This window comes from Oncorhynchus gorbuscha, linkage group LG04, assembly GCF_021184085.1.
Source record: "Oncorhynchus gorbuscha isolate QuinsamMale2020 ecotype Even-year linkage group LG04, OgorEven_v1.0, whole genome shotgun sequence".
In the NCBI taxonomy this organism is placed as follows: domain Eukaryota; kingdom Metazoa; phylum Chordata; class Actinopteri; order Salmoniformes; family Salmonidae; genus Oncorhynchus; species Oncorhynchus gorbuscha.
The window spans coordinates 69,569,222-69,592,238 of record NC_060176.1 but is presented as its reverse complement, the minus strand read 5'-3'; the positions used below and the strand labels follow the sequence as shown (position 1 = coordinate 69,592,238).

The window sequence follows — 23,017 nt, the reverse complement described above, 5'->3', positions numbered from 1 at the left end:
AACCATAGTTTTTTTCATTCAACTGTCCCGACCAGCAAAATACAGTTCTGAACAGGTTTGAACAAAAAAAAGTTAAAGTTTATATCGTTCCTTTCTCTTTTTATACATTTAGCCCCACATTAAATTACTAAGCAAATCTGTGTGGATAGACCAGCTGGCAAGCTATTTACATGCATTGGACAGACGAGTGTAGGGCGCGAGATGCAACTGAAATTTTGTGGGTGGGGAGAGAGCGAGAGAGGGTGGAGGAGGAGGCTTGGCTTGAAGTGCTGGGCATCTTGAGAGGACAATCATTATCTGTATCTTGTGCGCTGGGTGTCGGGAAGCAAGTTCAGGGAGTGAATAATTTAATAAATGAAAACATAATACAAAACAAGAAACACGAGCAATGCATAGACATGAAACTGAAACAATGACACCTGGGGAAGGAACCAAAGGGAGTGACATGTATAGAGCAGGTAATCAAGGAGGTGATGGAGTCCAGGTGAGTGTCATTATGCACTGATGCGCGTAACAATGGTGACAGGTATGCGCCATAACGAGCAGCTTGGTGACCTTGAGGCCGGAGAGGGAGCACACGTGACAGTACCCCCTCCCCGATGCGCGGCTCCAGTTTCAGGATGGCGACCAAAATTACGATCCTGGGGATCAGGAGTGGACACCTCTGCTAAGGTGAGGGAACGATCCAGCTGAGGCGCCGAAGCATGGTGAACTAGAGCGCCGGAGAGAGAGCACACGTGACATTTCCCCCTACCAAGCACGCGGCTCCAGCCACAGGACGCCAACCCCAGGGACAATCCCGGGGATCAGGAGCGGACGGGTCTCCTCCGCTGAGGAGCAGAAACTTGATGAACCAGTTGAAGCGTGAGAGCCTGATGAGCCTGCTGAGACCCCCCTGATGCACATAACAATGGTGACAGGTGTGCGCCATAACGAGCAGCCTGGTAACCTAGAGGCCGGAGGGAGCACACTGGACATTATTTGAAGCAGACCCACATAATTACCTACAGAGGAGCAGCTTCTATTAAGGAACTTTTAATGTCTTTGAATTTGAGAGCTGGATTAATGTTTTACCTGCTCGCTAACAAGATTGTGTATCAGGTTTTGAAGGGAAGACCCAGATGCAGACTGTCGGAATAGGTACAGGACGGCAGGCAGGGACAGGCAGAGTGGTCAGGCAGGCGGGCACAGAGATGGGACAGGCAAGGGTCAAAACCAGAGGGGCGAGAAAAAGAGAAACTGGGGGAGAAGCAGGAGCTGAGACGAAAAACACTGGTTGACTTGACAAACAAGACGAACTGGCAACAGACAAACAGAACACAGGTAGAAATACACAGGGGACAATGGGGAAGATGGGCAACACCTGGAAGGGGGTGGAGACAATCACAAAGATAGGTGAAACTGATCAGGGTGTGGCAGTGTGTGCACAGAGCAGCACCAGAATTAAAATTAAAACATGTCTTACCTTTTCGTAGTTAATAAATCCAATGTGAAACTAGAATATTCTTAACTAGTTTTGAAAGCTTAATCTATTCTTCTCCAATTAAAAATCTCTCTAATTTCTGAATCATCAGCAGACTATTTTATTTGTATTTATTTTTTTATTTTACCTTCATTTAACTAGGCAAGTCAGTTAAGAACAAATTCTTATTTTCAATGACGGCCTAGGAACAGTGGGTTAACTGCCTGTTCAGGGGCAGAACGACAGATTTGTACCTTGTCAGCTCGGGGGTTTGAACTTGCAACCTTCCAGTTACTAGTCCAACTCTCTAACCACTATGCTTTGGAGGGTACCTTGTTAAATAAAGGTGAAATAAGAAAATCTGCTTGACACATTAAAATGACTTCCCTTACAGATTACAAAGTCAACACATTTCCACTCCATTCATTTGCAAATCCATTTGATTCATACACTGGCTGGTCTGACTGTCATGTTTTTATTTGATTTTAACACTGAAATAATATAATTTCAGTAGTCCTATATCATGATTCATGTTTTCCTATCTTGCTTAGCTCATTAATACACCCTTGTGGTTGAATATATATGTATTTATTGTAGGTATGAGGATACCCCAATAAATAAAATTAAAAATAACAAAAAAATGTAACATTGTTTAACTAGTCAAGTCAGTTAAGAACAAATTCTTATTTATAATGACGGCCTACCCCGGACAAACCCGGACGACGCTGGGTCAATTGTGCACCGCCCTATGGGACTTCCAATCACGACCAGATGTGATACAGCCTGGATTGAATAATGTGTAACAAATAAATACCATCAAAGGATTCCTTACAACTTACAATAATAAACACCTTGATAAACAGATTTGTTTTGTACACTCACATGGCAATTATAGACTAAAATACTGAATTCTGGTGTGTGGAATATAGAGGACGTAGTTGCTGTGTGGGTGGGAAGTTCTGCCTGACAATTGTTCTCAACATACAGCCAGTCTCGGAAAGGGGATTTGTAGAGGGAGACTGCAAAGTCCAGGCACTGCTGCTCGCTTTGTTCTAAGTGTTTGCAGTGCGAGTGTTTTTAGTTCATCTGTGTATGTGCCCAGTATGATAGAGCAAGAAAACTTTCTTAGCAGATAATGACAACATGACAACAACAGTCGCTGTAGATGATGTAATGAAATTGGGCTTCACCGAAGTGTAGGGTGTCAGTGCTTCAGTGGTCTACTGCCCAACTGATCTAACTGGAGAAGATTGCAGGGAACACTAGGAAGTCAATTTTGTGTGCAAATGCAAATAGTTATTATCTGAGATTTTTTATATTTACCTTAACAGATAGTGACCCCAGCTAGGAGCGAAAGAACAGTGAGGTTTCCGAGGTCTCGCCTTCCTTTCATCCTACCTTCCAAAGCAAGTAATTGGCCTGGATGTCATAGCACTTGGTCCCCTTCTTGATTCTGCTCCAGTAACTCTCCTTCTGTTTCTCCTGCGCCTTGTCCATGTTCAGTCTCACCTTGACTAATAACAGCAATTATATTTCATATTACAAATACATTTCTTATAGATCTCTAGGAGGGAGGGGACAATCATTTTTACCTTGTCAAAAAAACAATCAAGGGACTTGCAGGTTTGAGGGTCTGGTTGGTCCATACACCAAACCTGGAGGAGGGGGCAGGAAAGCCATATCTATTGACAATGTAATATATTGAAATATGTCTGATTAGGTACAATGGAAAAACCAAAACAAATTGTAAAAAAAATAATAATAATAACCTATAACATCCGTACCTTCCGTACCTTGTTCCAGGGTTCATGACCTCGGTCACTCAAGATGACCTCTGAAGAACCTTGGGTTTTGAAGATGTCCATCATCGCCTTGGAGGTGGCCTCACTAGTCTCATCCTTGATGGGTATCATACAACACTAAAATCTATTTTTGGTTCCAATAACCCTTTTTAATGGGTTACAGCACATACTCTTCTTTTACTGACCTTAATGGGTATTGCCTCCACCCTCTTGGTAAAGTGATCGGTCGCCGTCAGACACCAGATGTTGCCATGCCTAGAATTCGTGAAGGGTCCGATGAGGTCCACCCCTAACATTTAGTGTTAGAGAGAAGATTACTTTATTCTTACCCGTATCTGTGTCATACAGTATGCAGATTTTCACACACACACACATTCTATAATATTGAACATTACAAAACAATTTATCAGGGCATCATTGTAATTGGGACACTTACCGATCATGTGCCATGGTGAAACAATTTTGATGGGCTTCAACTCCGGGGCCACAGTCTTCACCCTCTCAAACCTCTGGCAGGCTAGACAGGGTACTGATCTTTAAGCAAAAACTGACAAATTGAAACATTGTGTGCTCTCTGAAATGACATTCTTTCTGTCTTCCACTCTCTTCTCACCTCTCTCTCCTTCTCTCACTTTCATCCTGTCTTTCTCACAGGTAGTCAGCAGGTAGTCACCATCAAAAACACCAGGGGGGGGACTTTTTGGCATGGGGACACAATTTGGCATGACAGGCCCTGTATCCTAAAGATCGACCCCCAGCCCCGCACTATGAGTTATATAGAACAGAGTGCAATGGTCTGAAATTTTCTTCAAGCAGATTGACCCCAATGTAGCAGTCCATCAAGCAGAAATTGCAGGCTTTCACATTGACATGGTAATTTCCAGCCAAAGTCCTTTTCGAGGATGTTAACCACTCCACTTCCCCTATGGTAGCATATATTGAGGGTACTAATATATTTCGGAGTGACTATCGTTGATATTTTAAGGCAAGACGTTACCATACAACACAATGATATCACTTACACAGACACGTTCATTATCAGCTCATTAACGTGAACACAGTGGAAGCCATTTGCAAAAAAAGCAAATGTCACATCAGCAGTCATAGCAGGGACCTGATGAGAGGTGTTCATCACCACAGAGGGATGCATTGCAGATGTAGGACCATCATTTGCTGTAGCAAACTGGCTCAAATTAAAATCTGATATCTGTATCACCTCCCTGACCATAGAGAAACAGATTTCTCTGAAAATCTCTATATAAATTATTATGCACCCAGATGCATCACATGAACAATAAACTTGATCCCCATCAGATACTGTACATCACAGTACACGTTCTGGACTGTAAGTAGACTACCTTCAATTGTGCTCAGAATAGATCGATGCCAGAGCAATTTATAAATTGTACTGTATATTACTTGACATTAACGTTAATAATGCTTTATGTCTTCGTGAAGACTTTGTTTTTGGTTTTATGTTGTATCACAATTTATGGACTCCATAAATTATTGTTATTACCCCATGGATAATGAGAATAAATCTGCTTGATAAATGACATCTGCTGGAGAACTACATATCCCGAGCTAGCTTAGCCGCGTGGGGTCAGACGGAGAGGGAGGACAGCGGACACAATGGAGTCCCTAGAGAAAGCAAGAACAAGACCAGGAGCAGTGCAGTAGTATCATAAAGAGATGTATGTTTGGAAAACAGAGGAGGAATGGAAGGGGAAAGACAGGGAGAAGAGGTCTAAAAGAGACAGGGAAGAAGAGGGTGAGCTTGAGGCAGATAAAAATGGTGGGGAAAGGGAGGGAGAAGAGGTCTAAAAGAGACAGGGAAGAAGAGGGTGAGCTTGAGTCAGATAAAAATGGTGGGGATGGGGAGATGGTTTGTTAATAAAGAAGAATGGTAGAAAGTGTAAGCAGAGGGAGCTGAAGACAGGAGGAGAAATGGAAGTGAGTGAGAAGTATCGGAGGTGGTAGGTGTGGTGAAGTTATCAGAGACTGAGGTATGCACCGAGGATCAGGAAAAAGATGAGTCTGTGACAGTAACAGTGAAGTTCCTGGAAATAGTGGACTCTTGCCTTTTGGTTGATCCATTTTGGATTTCTTGGTGGGTGAAAAAAGAGTTGGGTAATGTGGAATCGGTGAGGGTAACCAGAAGTGGTCTAGTGATAATTGTTTTTGTTTCTGTTGGTCAAAGGGAGAATGAGCTCGGAGTAAAATGAATGGGGCCAAGACAAGTGAAATGTTTCACTCTCAAGAAAAAGGCACCACTGAAAGGAGTGACAACTGTGGTAGCAGTAAATATAAAAGTTGACCAGCTGAGGGGAAAGATTCCCGGTGTATGTGATGCTCATTGTTTGATACGACGCAGACATGGTGGTGAGAGTGGGGAAACAGAGGAGTCATTGTCTGTTCTTTTGAGTTTTGAAGTTGAGTCTTTGCCTGAAAAGTGAAGTTAGGATATATATGTTATCCTGTACAAGCGTATGTGCCAAATACATTACAATGCTACAGGTGTTAAGCTTATGGGCATGTGACAGCAGTGTGTAGGAGGGAGGTTCCAATGTGTGAGAAGTGTGCAGAAGGTTCACGAGACAAAGGAATGTGTAGTATTAGGGAAAGTAGTGGAATGTGTTAATTATAGGGGTGCCCATGGAGCTGGGAATCAGAAATGTCCTGTGTGAAAGGGGCAGGTTGATGTTTCCAGGGTTAGAGTAGTGCAGAATTGATCATATGTGGAGGCAGTGATGAATGTAGAAGTAAATGGGTTAAGGGGGAGGAGTGGTGAGAGTAGTAGAGATATACCAGTACAGAGAGATAGACCAAAAAGTGATATAAGTTTCAGTAAGATTGGATTTTTTGCATTTCTAGCAATGGTTATCAACTGTACTGCAATAATGGAACGGAAGTCGCAGAAAATTGAGGTTGTGGGGGCAGCTGCAGAGAAGTATTTGTGTGTGCGAGACAGAGTGTGTTAAGTGGTGATGTCCCATTCTTTCAGGATGATGGCATGAGGTAGGAATAAATACATTTAATTCGTGGAGTAGGATGGTGATCATTTTATTTGATACACTTTTGAAATTAGTGAGTGTAGTGTTAGATGGCATGGTATAGTACATGTTTTATTTTTCAAGCAAAGTATAAGGGAGTTGTACTCCAGTCTAGTAGGTGGCGGTAATGCAACTAATTGGATGCCAACCGCCGTTAAACCTCATAAAATAAGAAGAAGAAGAAGAAGAAGACTACATTTCCCAGTCCTAGCTAACTCGTTTTGATTTCCCATAAGGCTGTTCAACATTCTCTCTTACAGCAACAAGAAGGTCGCAGACATTTGTTCTTGTTTGAAGGAACAAGCAAATAAACTCAAAATAATCATGTTGGGACAGGCTGTACGACGATTCACAACCTCCGCTGTTCGATCCTCGCATTACTCTGAGGGACCAGGACAGGTAATCTCCCAAAATTGAAGGTTATAAGTATTAGCTAAATAAAACCGCATTCTCATATCTCGGGCCCCACTCCGAAGCCTGCGTGGAGGTCACAAGCTAGTCTTCAGGTTTTAAAACCAAACGCTAGCTAGTTCTGCTTTTTATTTCCGATATGCAACAATATTGTATTTTTACTCCTACTTGTTTTGTTATTTTACTTCCCGTAACATGGCTAATGATTGAAGTTGACGTTGTACACTGCTAAGAGCTAACATTAGCTAATCAATTTAATGTCCGCCAGCTAATTTAATCTAACTATATAAATTAACGTCAACTACAGTAACGTTGCTGCCATAAACGTAATATCCCGTTTTAATTTATATGCAGCTTGCTCAATATAGGCCATGGGCCATCCACCAAAAATGTTGTTTCCTGACCCAGGAACCACAATTTCAACATGACATAGATAATGTTATGAATGAACACATTACACATTTTTCTTAAATTTAATTTCTTATTTTTAGTGTTGTAATCATAACGCATATTGGGTCATTTTCATAGCGCTGTTACGCATTGGTTAGTTACTTTTGTTGCACACGTTCACCTTTTTTATATAGCTACTTTTGTTGAACACTGACCCACAACTATTTGTGCTTTCGGTATTCGTCCTTGCATAAACTCAAGCAACACTTGTTACCGGTCCTTCACTGATCCAGATTAACCCCGAAACATAGAAATGTATGATTAACCATGTACAGTGGTTTCCTCGGTTAATGTTATAGGACGATTTGGCAGCTGTTTAGCCTACAAGGTTAGTAGGCAAAAGCAATTATGGCCCAAGATTTAGACCGCATAACGTGTGCTAGCTAACACCGCGTTCTAAACGTTCAAGGGCCCGACGGCTACATAAAACGTCGAGGAAAATCAACTGAGCACCTTTCAACATATTTGGTGATTTCTCTTGTCCAGTAACATTATATTCATTGCTTTCTGCAAGCAAATACGGCGGAACGTGTCACAATTGTAAGCCATGTGTAACAGGGCAACCTTATAATGTTGCTATTAGAAATTAACTAAATGTGCTAGGATTTCGAAATGGTACTTAAAATATATACTTAATTAATTGAACCATTGTTAATATTCATACGATTATCTAAGTATAGTAATGAAACTGCAGTTTTGTTTCCTGGGTCACGGAATGCCTTTTCTGAAGCATTTTTTTTTTTGGTGGGTTGTCCTTTGACATGCATATTTGTCCTTTTAGCTAACTAATTCACTTGCTGGTTATTTTATTAGCCAGTTAACTAACTTGTGAGCCATATGGAATGGACACTTGCAGTTGTTGGGCAAGCTATCGTCATTTAAGTAGATAGTTTGCCAAATTCGGAAAATCCATAGTTAGCAGTGTTGCGTAATTTGGCAGGCTAACGCTAGATATTTGACTTAGCTTGCTATATAGTGTAAAACCTTGACAGGGCCAGCTTCCAAACATGATTACCAGGGCTAGCTAATTTGCTACATTATACTTTGCGCAAACCATGTAACAGAAATGATATTTCTGCAGTTAGACATCTACTTTCAGTCTTACATCGAGTTTGCCACAGTTGTATTGGTTGCCACTGACTGCCCTCAAGCTGTTTGCAGTCCAACTTGGATGTAACCATGTCCATGTATTGAGTCACATTTAACTGCGATAAACTCATTAAGTCCTCATCTCTCATTCACACTTGTTTTGTTTGTGTTAAACAGAACCTGCCATTCTCAGTGCAGAATAAGTGGCGTCTGTTGGGCATGATGGTGGTGTTCTTTGGCAGTGGCTTCGCCTTCCCCTTCATCGTCGTCAGACACCAACTCTTGAAGAAGTGAAGTGACAATGAATGCCACGTAACCTCTAAGGTAATTGCCGCTGATCTATTTTTAATCTGAATGTCAGCGCTGTTTGGCATTTACACTCATCCCTATTGGAACAGTGACATCTATCACGATTGTTCTCTTGTTGTTCTACAGCAGACCTAAAGTAAATTACCCCAGTGTCTGTGGGAAACAGTTTCAAATGTCATGCAAGTTTATATTTCACTTCTGCAGGAAGCCTGGGTTTTAAGAGCATTGGGCCAGTAACTGAAAGGTCATTTGTTTGAAATCCTGTGCAGACTAGGTGACATCTCTCTCGATTTGCCCTTGAGCAAGTCTCTTAACCCTAACTTATCCTGAGCAACTTACAGGACCAATGTCTGCTAAATGATAAAAATAGAAAATTGTGCTTTTTAAGGTAAGCTGGCACATATGCATAGTAATGTGACAGTTTATTACTGACCTTGATACATATCTGGTGGAAGTTGGCCTGAATTCCAATTGTCACTGACATTTATCTCTGGGGTGTATTCATTACAAAAACATTTATTGTTTAAGAACCAAACTGACCATTTCAGATAGGCCCCTCACCTTTCTGTTTAAGAAACATTTTGCAACATAATGAATATACCCCATGTGTTTCTTCAGAAATTAGATTTGTCATTAGATTTCTATAAACCTTATCAATCTGTCTTTTACAGGTCTGCACCCGAACATCTTTATCCAGCAGAACTCTGTTTCAAAGAATGGGAATCCCTAATTGTCTTTGTAAATAAAGTTCACTCAATTGTATATGTTTGTCAATTGTTTTTGTCCGTGAGTTTGTAGTGCAAACTGATGTCATGCGGCAGCAAATGTTTGGTGCTATTCCGTAGTCTTCATTTTAGCAGAAAGTTTCGCTCTTCATGGAGTCATGAGTTTTATGGGGGGAGTTAGAATAATGTTCAGTAAGCAGAAAATGAGAGGAGAAGCAGAAAATGAGAATGCACGTCTGAGACAACATGAATTTCTCTTTCATGCCAACTAGATTTGTTTCCAAGCGGTCTTTGTGTGTATTTAGCACGGACATTTGAGCCAGTGACTTTCACCAGACGAGTCACAAGATTTGAGGGACTTTTATTTTTGAAAGCCCTCCACTGCTGTAACAGGAGTCACTTATCCCATTGACTGCTTATTACCGTGTTCAAAAAAACTTGGAACTCACCAATCTGACTTCAATGTGTTTAAGGCAACTTGGAACTCGGGCTAAAAAAAATAAAATGAGCTACGACTGGGGAGAAATCTATTTGAATGGTCATCCAACAGAAGCATCCTTCAGCTCTGACTTACTGACATGAAGATCACTAACATCCTGATTTGACCTAGTACCAGTTATCTTGAAAGTGGCATTCTCTTGGTTGTTACAAACTGTGAGAAAATGAACTGTGCAACACAATTACTCACCACACGGGAAAGTAAAAACATTGTTGGTGACAATTAAAAGGATTTTGGCAATAAAACCCTAAAACCTTTTGCTACTTTTCCAGAGTCAGGTGAACTCGTGGATATCATTTGTATGTCTCTGCCCGCAGTATGATTGAAGTTAATATATATATATATAATAATAATATATGCCATTTAGCAGACGCTTTTATCCAAAGCGACTTACAGTCATGTGTGCATACATTCTACGTATGGGTGGTCCCGGGGATCGAACCCACTACCCTGGCGTTACAAGCGCCATGCTCTACCAACTTAGCTACAGAAGGACTAGTGTTAGCTCAATGACTGGGACTCTATGGGAACTGATAGCATTCTTGACGCAATATACTTCTGGTCATTGTGCTAGCATTAGATAGCATTGACTAAAGTATCTTAACTTCTTTCGTACTGGATGCAGAGACAAATGGTGTCCATGGGTTCATCTGACTCGGGAAGGAGATAAAGGACTTCATTGCCAAAACCTCTGCATATCCCTTTATTCACGGCTTACTTACACTTTTAAATGTTAGAACAAATGTGAGCATGTTTTCCTGGCTAGTTAGCTTTACATTTACAGTTTAGTCATTTTTAGATGTTTTATACAACTAACGCTGGGTAGTTCTGGCTGTTTGAAACTGATGGTGACTGTTTTGAAGGTGTTTTTAATACTTTCTAGCTACATAATTACATGCACAGTCACTGTTTAACTTCATGGTTAATAATGGATGTGCTGCCAGTCAAGACGAGAAAAGACTTGATTGATAAGACAAGTGATTATGGGTCTTGAAGGTGTGTTCCGTGTGTTAAGACTTTGTTTGGTGCTATCATGATCATGGCAAGAGGGACGGCCATGAACAGGGATTGATTGGCCACAAACCAACAGGTGAAAATACCTCTCCAAACCTGTATAGTTCATAGACCAAATCTGTCATAGTTTAAATCTGATATTGTACCATCTTTAAATCTTGAGGGAGTATTGTATCGTTTGCAGGAGAGGGAGGCATAATTATATTTTTAATTGAGATTGATATCAGTTTGACCTTTCATGCTTACCTTTTTTGTTAAAGTTGCTGACTACAGTATAATAACTAATACAATTGGAATATTCAGTTTCAAACCATTAAGTAGGTATGCAGAGCTGCAGTACAGGTCCCGCTGAAGGGATCAAAATCGACAACATCTGGTGAAGCTGGAGCGTGCCAAATTCAAATGACTAAATCGTAATATTAAACATGACGTATGAGTCTTACATCATTTAAAAACGTAACTTCTTGCTAATCCAACCGCGTTGTCAGATTTCAAAAAGGCTTTACGGCGAAAGCATACCATGTGAATTTCTGAGGACCGCACCCCACACAAATACTTTTCCAAACCAGCACAGGTGTCACAAAATCCCAAATAGTGATCAAATAAATCACTTACCTTTTGAGATCTTGATGTCTTTGGAATTCCAAGGGTCCCAGCTACACAACAAATTCTTGTTTTAGTTTGATAAAGTCATTTATATCACAAACATGTCCGTTTAGTTGGTGCGCTTGATTCAGTAATCCACTCTTTCAACATGCATACAAATGATTCCAAAAAGTAACCAGTAACGTTTGTCCAAACAAGTCAAACAATGTTTCTAATTAATCCTCAGGTACTCTAATATCTAAATAAACGATAACATTTAATACGAAGAATAGTATGTTCAATAGGGAAGATCAATAACAAAGAGTGCCCGCCTCATTCACGCACGCAACAAGACTACATTTCTAATGAGACACCTTGGAAAAACTACAACTACTCAATCATTTTTCAAAAAACAAGCTTGAAACCCTTTCTGAAGACTGTTGACATCTAGTGGAAGCCATAAGAACTGCAGTCTGGGAGGAATTCCTTTGAATATCCCATAGACTAGCATTGAAATGGACCGTGCCTCAACATTTTCCGGGTGGATTTTCCACAGGTTTTCGCCTGCCATATCAGTTCTGTTATACTCACAGACATCAATTTAACAGTGTTAGAAACTAAAGAGTGTTTTCTATCCAATTATATGCAAATCTTAGCTTCTGGGCCTGAGTAAGAGGCAGTTTACTTTGGGCACGTCATTCATCCGAGCTTCTGAACACTGCCACCTAGCCCTAAAGAGGCTAATTAGTGAGCTGTGTTGCTGATTATTACAGTATAATAAATAATACAATTTGAATATTACATTAAGTTTCAAACCATTCATTAGGTATGCAGAACTGCAGTAGTAACAACCTGACACGGGAAAATCATACAATAGCAGAGAGTACAACATTGTTAAATTGAATATATATACAATTTTTAAGCACAGAATCGTCTAGGATGTCTTTGTATGCTGTAGCATTAAGATTTCCCTTCAGTGGAATTAAGGGGCCTAGCCCAAACCATGAAAAACAGCCCCAGACCATAATTCCTTCTCAACCAAACTTCACAGTTGACACTATGCCTTCGGGCAGGTAGCGTTCTCCTGGCATCCACCAAACCCAGATTCAACCTTCACAAATCAGATGGTGAAGCGTTATTCATCACTACAGAAAACATTTTTCCACTGCTGAAAGAGTCCTATGGCGCCCAGCCGACACTTGTCATTGCAACCTTGGACAAATGATTTTTACGCGATTTGGCACTCGGCTGTCCCGTCTTGTGATCTTGTGTTCCACAACTTCGTCAGAGCACTTGTTGCGCCTAGACTTTTCCACTTGACAATAACAGCACTTACAGTTGATCGGGGTAAATCTAGCAGGGCAGAAATTTGAGGAACTGACTTGTTGGAAAGGTGGCATCCTTTGACAGTGTTAACCATCTATAGTTTTGTCAAGTCGGTTAGGACATCTATTGTGTGCATGACACAAGTAATTTTCCCAACAATTGTTTACAGACAGATTATGTCACTTATAATTCACTGTATCACAATTCCAGTGGGTCAGAAGTTTACATACACAAAGTTGGCTGTGCTTTTAAACAGCTTGGAAAATTCCAGAAAATGATGTCATGACCCACTGGAATTGTGATACAGTGAATTATAAGTGACATAATCTGAAGCATCTGATAGGCTAATTGACATCATTTGAGTCAAATTGACATCATTTGAGTCAATTGGGGTTGTACCTGTGGATGTATTTCAAGACCTACCTTCAAACTCAGTGCCTCTGCTTGATATCATGGGGAAATCAGCCAAGACCTCAGAAAAAAAATTCTAGATCTCCACAAGTCTGGTTCATCCTTGGGAGCAGTTTCCAAACCCCTGAAGGTTCCACATTCATCTGTACAAACAATTGTACGTAGGTATAAACACCAAGGGACCACACAGCCATCATACCGCTCAGGAAGGAGATGTGTTCTGTCTCCCAGAGATGAATGTACTTTGGTGCGAAAAGTGCAAATCAATCCCAGAACAGCAAAGGACCTTGTGAAGATGCTGGAGGAAACGGGTACAAAAGTATCTATATCCACAGTAAAACAAGTCCAATATCGACAACCTGAAAGGACGCTCAGCAAGGACGAAGCCACTGCTCCAAAACCGCCATTTAAAAAAGCCAGTCTACGGTTTGCAACTGCACATGGGGACAAAGATCGTACTTTTTGGGGAAATGTCCTCTGGTCTGGTGAAACAAAACTAGAACTGTTTGGCCATCGTTATGTTTGGAGGAAAAAGGCTTGCAAGCCGGAGAACACAATCCCAACCGTGAAGCACGGGGGTGGCAGCATCATCATGTGGGAATGCTTTGGTGCAGGAGGGACTGGTGCACTTCATAAAATAGATGGCGTCATGAGGAAGAAAAAGGATGTGGATATATTGAAGCAACATCTCAAGACATCAGTCAGGAAGTTAAAGCTTGGTCTCAAATGGGTCTTCCAAATGGACAATGAACCCCAGCATACTTCCAATGTTGTGGCAAAATGGCTCAAGAATAACAAAGTCAAGGTATTGGAGTGGTCATCACAAAGCCCTGATCTCAATCCTGTAGAAAATGTGTGGGAAGAACTGAAAGAGGGTGTGCGAGCAAGGAGGCCTTCCAACCTGACTCAGTTACACCAGCTCTGTCAGGAGGAATGGGCCAAAATTCACCCAACTTATTGTGGAAGGCTCTCTGAAATGTTTGACCCAAGTTAAACAATTTAAAGGCAATGCTACCAAATACTAATTGAGTGTATGTAAACTTCTGACCCACTGGGAATGTGATGAAAGAAATATAAGCTGAAATAAATCCTTCTCTCTGCTATTATTCTGACATTTCACATTCTTAAAATAAAGTGGTGATTCTAACTGACCTAGGCCAGGGAATTCTTACGAAGATTAAATGTCAGGACTTGTGAAAAATGTCTACATCAAAACTACAAAATAACACTTATGTAATCATGTTCTAACCCCAAAAAGTGTTAAACAAAACTAAATATATTTGGGATTTTTCAAAGTTTGCCTTGATGACACCTGCTTCATTAGTGTTCTTCAATGTAGAAATAAAGAAAAACCCTTGAATGAGTAAGTGCATCCAAACTTTTAACTAGTGTTTGTGTATGTGTATATATTTATAGAGATTTGAGATATAGATATGTGTTTGTGTATATAAAAATAGTAGCCAATATTATGTTTCAATGTTGTCTGTCTTTTCAAAAAACAATTGTACCGCTTTACAACCGTAGCTTATTAAAGTAGGGCAGCGTGGCGTAAGTAGTTCTGAAGTGGGACAGTCTTATAGGCTTTTCCAATTGGGGAAAGAGATCCAGTTTACATTAGGGACCCCTGTACTTAGGTTAGGCAAGGCTTATCTAACCTGCTGTCCCAGTATACCAAATGCAAATTAAAAATGTTTTTGACTTGGTGTACACAAATGGATGTGTCATGCCTCCTGTGAAAAATCTATATTTTTAAATACAAAAAAATTGTGTTTTATTAGTTCACATCTGGAGGATTTCAGAAATGTGTCATGTATTGGGCAAATAATATGTTGGATAGATGTCTAAAGAGGGTACAAAAGATGGAAATGCAAAAAGTGCCCCACTTATTCCGAATTCAACCCATATTTAATGCCAAAATGAGTATGACATCCTGGCATTTTTTACATTTCACATACCCTAAAGGCCTAGGCTACTATTTAGAAGTACGGGTAGTCGGACACGGCCAATGACTTCATATCTACTGTATTTCCATTCAGTAGGAGGCTCTGTCGCACATCTCCCCTAGAGACTGCCTGGGGTTTTTCAAATGAATGTTTCTTTGACTGAAGAAATGTTTCTTTGACTGTTGAGATATTAGGCCCAAAGAATTCTGCCTTGAGGTGTGAACAAAACTGCTAATTGTGTGCTAGCATTCTATTATCAGAATATTTCATAACACAAAAGATGGTTGACTCATCATTTTAATTAAGACTGATTAGATTTTGGGTCTGTCACAAATGAAATTCAGTCGAGAGAGAGGGTTCTTATAAGATGGAAATGAAACTACTTGTGCTACCGCCAAATACCTTAAAAATGTATTAAATGTTGAAATGGAATGTCAATTTGAATGCAGGGCATGAACAGAAACGTCCAGTTCCCTGTGATCTTTGCTACAGCTTTACAGATGGGTAATGTTTTTTCTCCTCTCTGTCTCGCTGTGTGTGTCTCAGCTCTTGAGCTGAAATTCGTTGAACCTGTTTCAGTTCAATTAACCTTCCACCACCGCTGGCTATAAATATCCAAGAACAAAACTGAAAAGAGGGGAACTAGAAAAGTGGCAGAGGTAATATTCCAAAACGTAAGGATTTTCATTTGCCTGCACTCTGGAATCCATCTTGCCTGCAGTAGTTTTGGGGGATGGGGTGCAGGTAGTTTTTCACTCACTCATGTAGGCTAGGGATAATATTTTTGGAGTGGTGTGAGAGTGGGAGAGAAACAGTCACAATGGGCACGGGTCATGAGAATGAGAAACGGCCTGGTATATAGCCTCAGTAAATCTGCGCTGGTTGGGAACCAGTAAACCTGTCAGGAGGTTGTGTGTTTTCTTGCATTGATAATGTCTGTCTATGCCTGTGGGCTTGCTGGATGTGAGAGTATTTTGATCTGGTGGCGCTGGCTGGGGATAAATCATCAGATATTTAATGGGGTTAACGAGGAGGGGGCAAGTATTTTATAGGTGTGTTTTGTCCCCACTTTGAGTAAGGTGGTCATTTTTTCATCACTTGAAGACTGTACTGTTGGTTTGGCTGTCTTGATTTATACAATGATAACAGCTTCCTGGTTGTAGGTATAGGAAGCATATTTAATTTCAACCCAAGTCATCGCCACTGTACTAGCTATTCTGCTAATTTAATACCAAGGCTACGCTAGGTTACATGTTTTTTATTTTTTTCATAGTACTAAGGTGTGCATCTGTGAGATGGATGTTTAACGACCTTGTAAGTACAACAGTATGATACAAATGCGTGTTGCTTAGTGTGAGGGGAACCCAAAAAGATAAACCCTCACAAGGTGTCTCCCACTGGCTGTTAATGTATCTATTAATAAAAGCCTTATCATTATTCTGCTCAGTGCTGCCGTATTCACCTGGATGGTGAGGGAACAAGTCCTGCTTATCTCACCTCAGAACAATAATCCTCACGTCTCTTCCAGATTGGCACATAATTGTGTCTGTGTCCCCACTAGTCCTCAGAATGCAGTTATTTTTCTCCTCAGCGCTGCGGGGAGCCCACATGAAAGACAATCACACACACAGGCACACTCCTTTCAGAGAGGAAATTAACACATCAATGGGTTATTTGATTTCATGCATTATGAGGTTTTAGGCCACAAAACCAAATGTATATTGGATTTATTTATTCCTTAACCCTACTGTAACTAAGTCTTGAATCAAATTGTGTTTGTACATATATTGTGAACAGTCTATTTTTTCAATGTCATTTAACGGCATCATTACCTCAAACAATAAACAATCTTCTTTACAGAATGTCAAAAAATTACACAACATACAGTGGGGCAAAAAAGTATTTAGTCAGCCACCAATTGTGCAAGTTCTCCCACTTAAAAAGATTAGAGAGGCCTGTAATTTGCATCATAGGTACACTTCAACTATGACAGACAAAATGATTTTAAAAAGTCCAGAAAATCACATTGTAGGATTTTTAATTAATTTATTTGCAATTTATTGTTATGCAGGTGAATGAGGACCCAAAAGCGACTTAACGGAAACAGAGTCTTTATTCCAGTCTTAGACAAAAGCAATAATCCTGGATATTATCAAGGCAAATGCAAACACAGGAAAACTGAAATCCACTCGTCAGTAGAGAGGAATGACTGGAGACGCGACCACAGACTGCAGGTCGTTTCGGGAAGGCACCGGCCGTAGCTGACTTTGACACATGCTCACACGCAGCATCTGAAGAAGGTAAAACACGACAGAGCGGAACAAGGACACAGAACAGCGAACATCAAGCAAGGATCCGACAAGGACAGAAGCGGAAAACAGAGGGAGAAATAGGGGCTCTAATCAGAGGGCAAAATAGGGGACAGGTGTGAAAGAGTAAATGAGGTAGTTAGGAGAATGAGGAACAGCTGGGAGCAGGAACGGAACGATAGAGAGAGAGAGCAAGAGAGGGAGAGAGGGAGGGGGAGAGAGAGGAATAGAAAGAGAGAAAGAACCTAATAAGACCAGCAGAGGGAAACGAATAGAAGGAAAGCACAGAGACAAGACATGATAATCAATGACAAAACATGACATTTATGGTGGAAAATAAGTATTCGGTCACCTACAAACAAGCACGATTTCTGGCTCTCACAGACCTGTAACTTCTTCTTTAAGAGGCTCCTCTGTCCTCCACTCGTTACCTGTATTAATGGCACCTGTTTGAACTTGTTATCAGTATAAAAGATACCTGTCCACAACCTCAAACAGTCACACTCCAAACTCCACTATGGCCAAGAACAAAGAGCTGTCAAAGGACAACAGAAACAAAATTGTAGACCTGCACCAGGCTGGGAAGACTGCATCTGTAATATGTAAGCAGCTTGGTTTGAAGAAATCAACTGTGGGAGCAATTATTAGGAAATGGAAGACATACAAGACCACTGATAATCTCCCTCGATCTGGGGCTCCACGCAAGATCTCACCCCGTGGGGTCAAAATGATCACAAGAACGGTGAGCAAAAATCCCAGAACCACACGGGGGGACCTAGTGAATGACCTGCAGAGAGCAGGGACCAAAGTAACAAAGCCTACCATCAGTAACACACTACGCCGCGAGGGACTCAAATCATGCAGTGCCAGACGTGTCCCCCTGCTTAAGCTAGTACATGTCCAGGCCCGTCTGAAGTTTGCTAGAGAGCATTTGGATGATCCAGAAGAAAATTGGGAGAATGTCATATGGTTAGATGAAACCAAAATATAACTTTTTGGTAAAAAAAAGTGTTTGGAGGACAAAGAATGCTGAGTTGCATCCAAAGAACACCATACCTACTGTGAAGCATGGGGGTGGAAACATGCTTTGGGGCTGTTTTTCTGCAAAGGGACCAGGACGACTGATCCGTGTAAAGGAAAGAATGAATGGGACCATGTATCGTGAGATTTTGAATGAAAACCTCCTTCCATCAGCAAGGGCATTGAAGATGAAACGTGGCTGTGTCTTTCAGCATGACAATGATCCCAGACACACCTCCCGGGCAACGAAGGAGTGGCTTCGTAAGAAGCATTTCAAGGTCCTGGAGTGGCCTAGCCAGTCTCCAGATCTCAACCCCATAGAAAATCTTTGGAGGGAGTTGAAAGTCCGTGTTGCCCAGCAACAGCCCCAAAACATCACTGCTCTAGAGGAGATCTGCATGGAGGAATGGGCCAAAATACCAGCAACAGTGTGTGAAAACCTTGTGAAGACTTACAGAAAACGTTTGACCTCTCTCATTGCCAACAAAGGGTATATAACAAAGTATTGAGTTAAACTTCTGTTATTGACCAAATACTTATTTTCCACCATAATTTGCAAATAAATTCATTAAAAAACCTACAAAGTGATTTTCTGGATTTTTTTCTCATTTTGTCTGTCATAGTTGAAGTGTACCTATGTTGAAAATTACAGGCCTCTCATCTTTTTAAGTGGGAGAACTTGCACAATTGGTGGCTGACTAAATACATTTTTGCCCCACTGTAAATATAAATGCAACATGCAACAATTTCAAACAGTTTTACTGAGTTACAGTTCATATAAGGAAATCAGTCAGTTGAAATAAATTCATTTGCCCGTAATCTATAGATTTCACATGACTAGGAATACAGATATGCATTTGCTGGTCACAGATACCTTAAAAAGTTAGGGGTGTGGATCAGAAAACCAGTCTGTATGTGGAGTGACCACCATTTGCCTCATGCAGCACGACACATCTCCATCACATTAATTTGATCAGGCTGTTGATTGTGGCCTTTTGCATGCTGTCCTATTCATCTTCAATGGCTGTGCGAAGTTGCTAGATATTGGCGGGATCGAGAGAACTCTGTCGTACACGACAATCCAGAGCACCCCAAACATGCTCAATGGGAGACATGTCTGGTGAGTATGCAGGCCATGGAAGAACTGGGACACTTTCAGCTTCCAGAAATTGTGTACAGATCCTTGTGACATGGGCCATGCATGATCATGCAGAAACATGAGGTGATGACGGGAGATTAATGACACAACAATGATCTTCAGAATCTCATCACGGTATCTCTGTGCATTCAAATTGCCATCAATAAAATACAATTGTGTTATTTGTCCGTAGCTTATGTCCGCCCATACCATACCCCACCGTCACCATGAGGCACTTTGTGAAATCTTGACATCAGCAAACCACTCGCCCACATGACGCCATACGTGTTGTCTGCCATCTGCCCAGTAAATTTGAAACCGGGAAGAGCACACTTCTCCACCGTGCCAGTAGCCATCAAAGGTGAGCATTTTCCCACTGATGTTGGTTATGACGCCAAACTGCAGTCAGGTCAAGACCCTGGTGAGGACGACCGTTTGTGCAGAAATTCTTTGGTTGTACAAACCCACAGTTTCATCAACTGTCCGGGTGGCTGGTTCTCAGACAATCTTGCAGGTGAAGAAGCCAGATGTGGAGGTCCTAGACTTGCGTGGTTACACATGGTCTGTAGTTGTGAGGCTGGTTGGATGTACTGCCATTCTCTAAAACAACATTGGAGGTGGCTTATCATAGAGAAATGAACATTCATTTATTTTGCAGCAGCTCTGGTGGACTTTTCAGCAGTCAGTTTGCCAATTGCACGCTCTCTCAAAACTTGAGACATCTATGGCATTGTGTTGTGTGACAAAACTGCACATTCTAGAGTGGCCTTTTATTGTCCCCAGCACAAGGTGCACCAACTAGTGTAATGATCATGCTATTTGATATATGCCACACCTGTCAGGTTTGACGGATTGTCTTGGTAAAGGAGAAATGCTCACTAGAAGGGATGTAAAGATATGTGTGCACAACATTTGAAAGAAATAAGCTTCTAGTGTGTATGGAACATTTCTGGGATATTTTATTTAATCTTATGAAACATTACATGTTGTTTTTATATTATTGTTCGGTGTATTTATTTGGGTTCTAAACAGTGTCGAGAACATTAGATTTAAAGAGTTTTCTCTGTGGATTGCTGCTCAATGACTACTTATTCTGCCTCACTAAGAGCTCTGCTGTCAGCTCTTGAATGCCTGCACTAATTGACCTGCCCCATTTCTACACATCTCAAGAAGTTATGATACGTTGTCTTACAGTTGTCCAGGTTGATGTTGGGCTCGTGTTTGAGGTGCTGTGACAGACCTATTTACACTTTACATGTTGTGTTTATATTTTTGGTCATTGTAATATAGCAGTGCATAAAAAAGATGGCAGGAAAGAAATGATGGACGATACCAGGGTGGAATATCAACAAAAACACAACTGTTAGCTCAGCTGTGAATACAGACTTGCCTCCGTTGTGTGGTGTCCAAAAGGTGGAAGGGACTTCTATACCCTTTGAATTATTCCAGGAGCCAAGCAGAATATCGGGCAACCTCAACTTGGTGATACAATAAGAAGTAAACAGTAGTTAAAATATTCACTCCATTTTGACAGTCATGCTTCAGCCTTCTGAAACATGCAGGCCAATTTGAAAACAATGGTGCTATGTTATCTAGATGAAATTCAGGCTGCACTGCAACACCCACGGCTTATGGAAAGTACGTACACAAAGCTGTACATGAAGCTTCGTTGGCGATGGGGATGTCGGTTGATCGGGGCATTTGTATGGCATGCCACAATACATCACACCTTGTGATGGGCCTGGCATTTCTTAGCTGCGTGTCACTGCAAGGGGCTCTGGGAAAGGTAGTGGAGGAGGGGGGATATATTACAGGAGTGTTACGCTCTCAGAATGCCAAGGCATTTTGGAGGAGTTTGTTATGTTGCATTTGGAATGCTTGAGAGAGAGAGTTTATGTGTATGGAGAGGGATAGAGTGAATGCTAAATCTGTGGAGCAATATAGGATGGAAAAGATAAGGTAAATGCCCTACCCTAATTATCTGTCCAAATGCATTATGGTTCCCAATGTACAGGTACTAATTAAAACTAAGTGCACTAATTAAAGATCAATTCCATAATAGAGAATTAACATTTAATGATTATGTACGATCATGCACCATCATTAAGTTAACGGGTTAGCGTTTTCTCTAAAAGAGCTCCAATAGGTGAAACCCATAAGATATGGTCTCCTTTCAAATGTCTGAGGTTGTTTATCTTGCTTTTTCAAAACCGACATTTGTAAAATTGTGTGTGTTGGGAAGAAGAGGAATCTTTGTGGACTTACAGCTTGGTAGACAGTGATGGTTCCCCCTGTATCTTGCAATCTAATTATAAACTCATTTGCACTTCAGAGAAGGTGGCGGTAGGCTCAGTTAGATGTCATGCACACAAAATATCTAATGAAGAATACTCTTTCATACTTTTCTATTTATCTGATGAGAGACACCTCCATATCATATTTATCCTCCGTGTCATAGCAACCAAAAACAGAACATCCTCTCATGAGTGCTAATACCGCTGAAGGGATTGAATATTAATTTTCTCTCTTACTTCATGCAATATACATTTGGGTTACAGTCCGTCTCTATATTGTCCATTAAGAAAAATCTGAGATTTCCCTTCTCAATTTAGAAAACTGTCTGTAAAACATTCTTATACACTCCAAGTTAAATGGAGATGTATCTTATCATCTTTTGTGGAGGACTTCAGCAACAACAACAAAAATGATCATGCTGAATGAACAATGAAAACCTCAAACAAGCCATGCTTGCCAAGACAGTTAGGCTTGTATTTGGGCTATACTGAAACCCAGGATTATATTATTGCAGTTTGTCAGCCTTGAAATAAGCTTTTGAATCTTCATCAAAATCCCAATAACAATAGAGTGCCTGGAGGGACATTATCATTGTTGTTTGTCCTGGATATCCAGTGCCCATCCATCCTTGAAATAGTGTAATGGCCTCAAAACATCCACATTTACACAGAAACACAATGTCGGGGGCCTTAATTACTGTAATGTGTCATTTTCTAAGGACTTGGCTCCAAATGATTTACATTGTAGAATCCAAAGGAAATGTCAAAAGTAACTGAATTGTGATGGTACTGTCGATGCCAGTCATATTTCTCATGGTGTTTTTTTTGTTGTTGAGGGTAGATCATTCTGTTTCGTCTCACAGCGCTGCTCTCCTACGGATAGAGAATAGGTTTGAACCTTGCCATGCCAGCTGTGTCTGCTCTGTCTCGTTCTTTGCCTCTCTCCCTCGCTACTTATAAGTGCTTACCTGCGGCGTCTCACACTGCCACAGACATCCGCCTAACACCAACTGTACACTATGTATATATATTATATATCACACACACAACCGCCTCCATAAAGCAGATCTCCAGCTCTGAAATGGACTCTGTGAGGGCTCTGTGAGGGTCTGTGAGGGTGTTCAGGGCTTTAAAAGACACACACACACAGCCCGTCTCAGAGCTGGACATCTGCTTA

General features: G+C 40.9%; 1 protein-coding gene across 1 annotated transcript; it reads left to right on the top strand.

Annotated features, from left to right (window-relative positions):
• Positions 1-6,551: 6,551 nt before the first annotated feature.
• Positions 6,552-9,338, top strand: LOC124033406 (cytochrome c oxidase subunit 7C, mitochondrial-like). Its single transcript, XM_046345432.1, has 3 exons — positions 6,552-6,716; positions 8,445-8,591; positions 9,248-9,338. Exons 1-2 carry the CDS (start codon positions 6,642-6,644, stop codon positions 8,559-8,561), a joined length of 192 nt encoding a protein of 63 aa, XP_046201388.1. The 5' UTR covers positions 6,552-6,641; the 3' UTR covers positions 8,562-8,591; positions 9,248-9,338.
• Positions 9,339-23,017: the final 13,679 nt, after the last annotated feature.

What these genes read in the sequence shown, in the direction of transcription:
- LOC124033406 (XM_046345432.1), top strand. Translation starts at nt 6,642, where the DNA reads ATGTTGGGACAGGCTGTACGACGATTCACAACCTCCGCTGTTCGATCC. An exon ending in ACTCTGAGGGACCAGGACAG is followed by an intron (nt 6,717 to 8,444) that starts GTAATCTCCCAA and finishes TGTGTTAAACAG; the next exon opens with AACCTGCCATTCTCAGTGCA.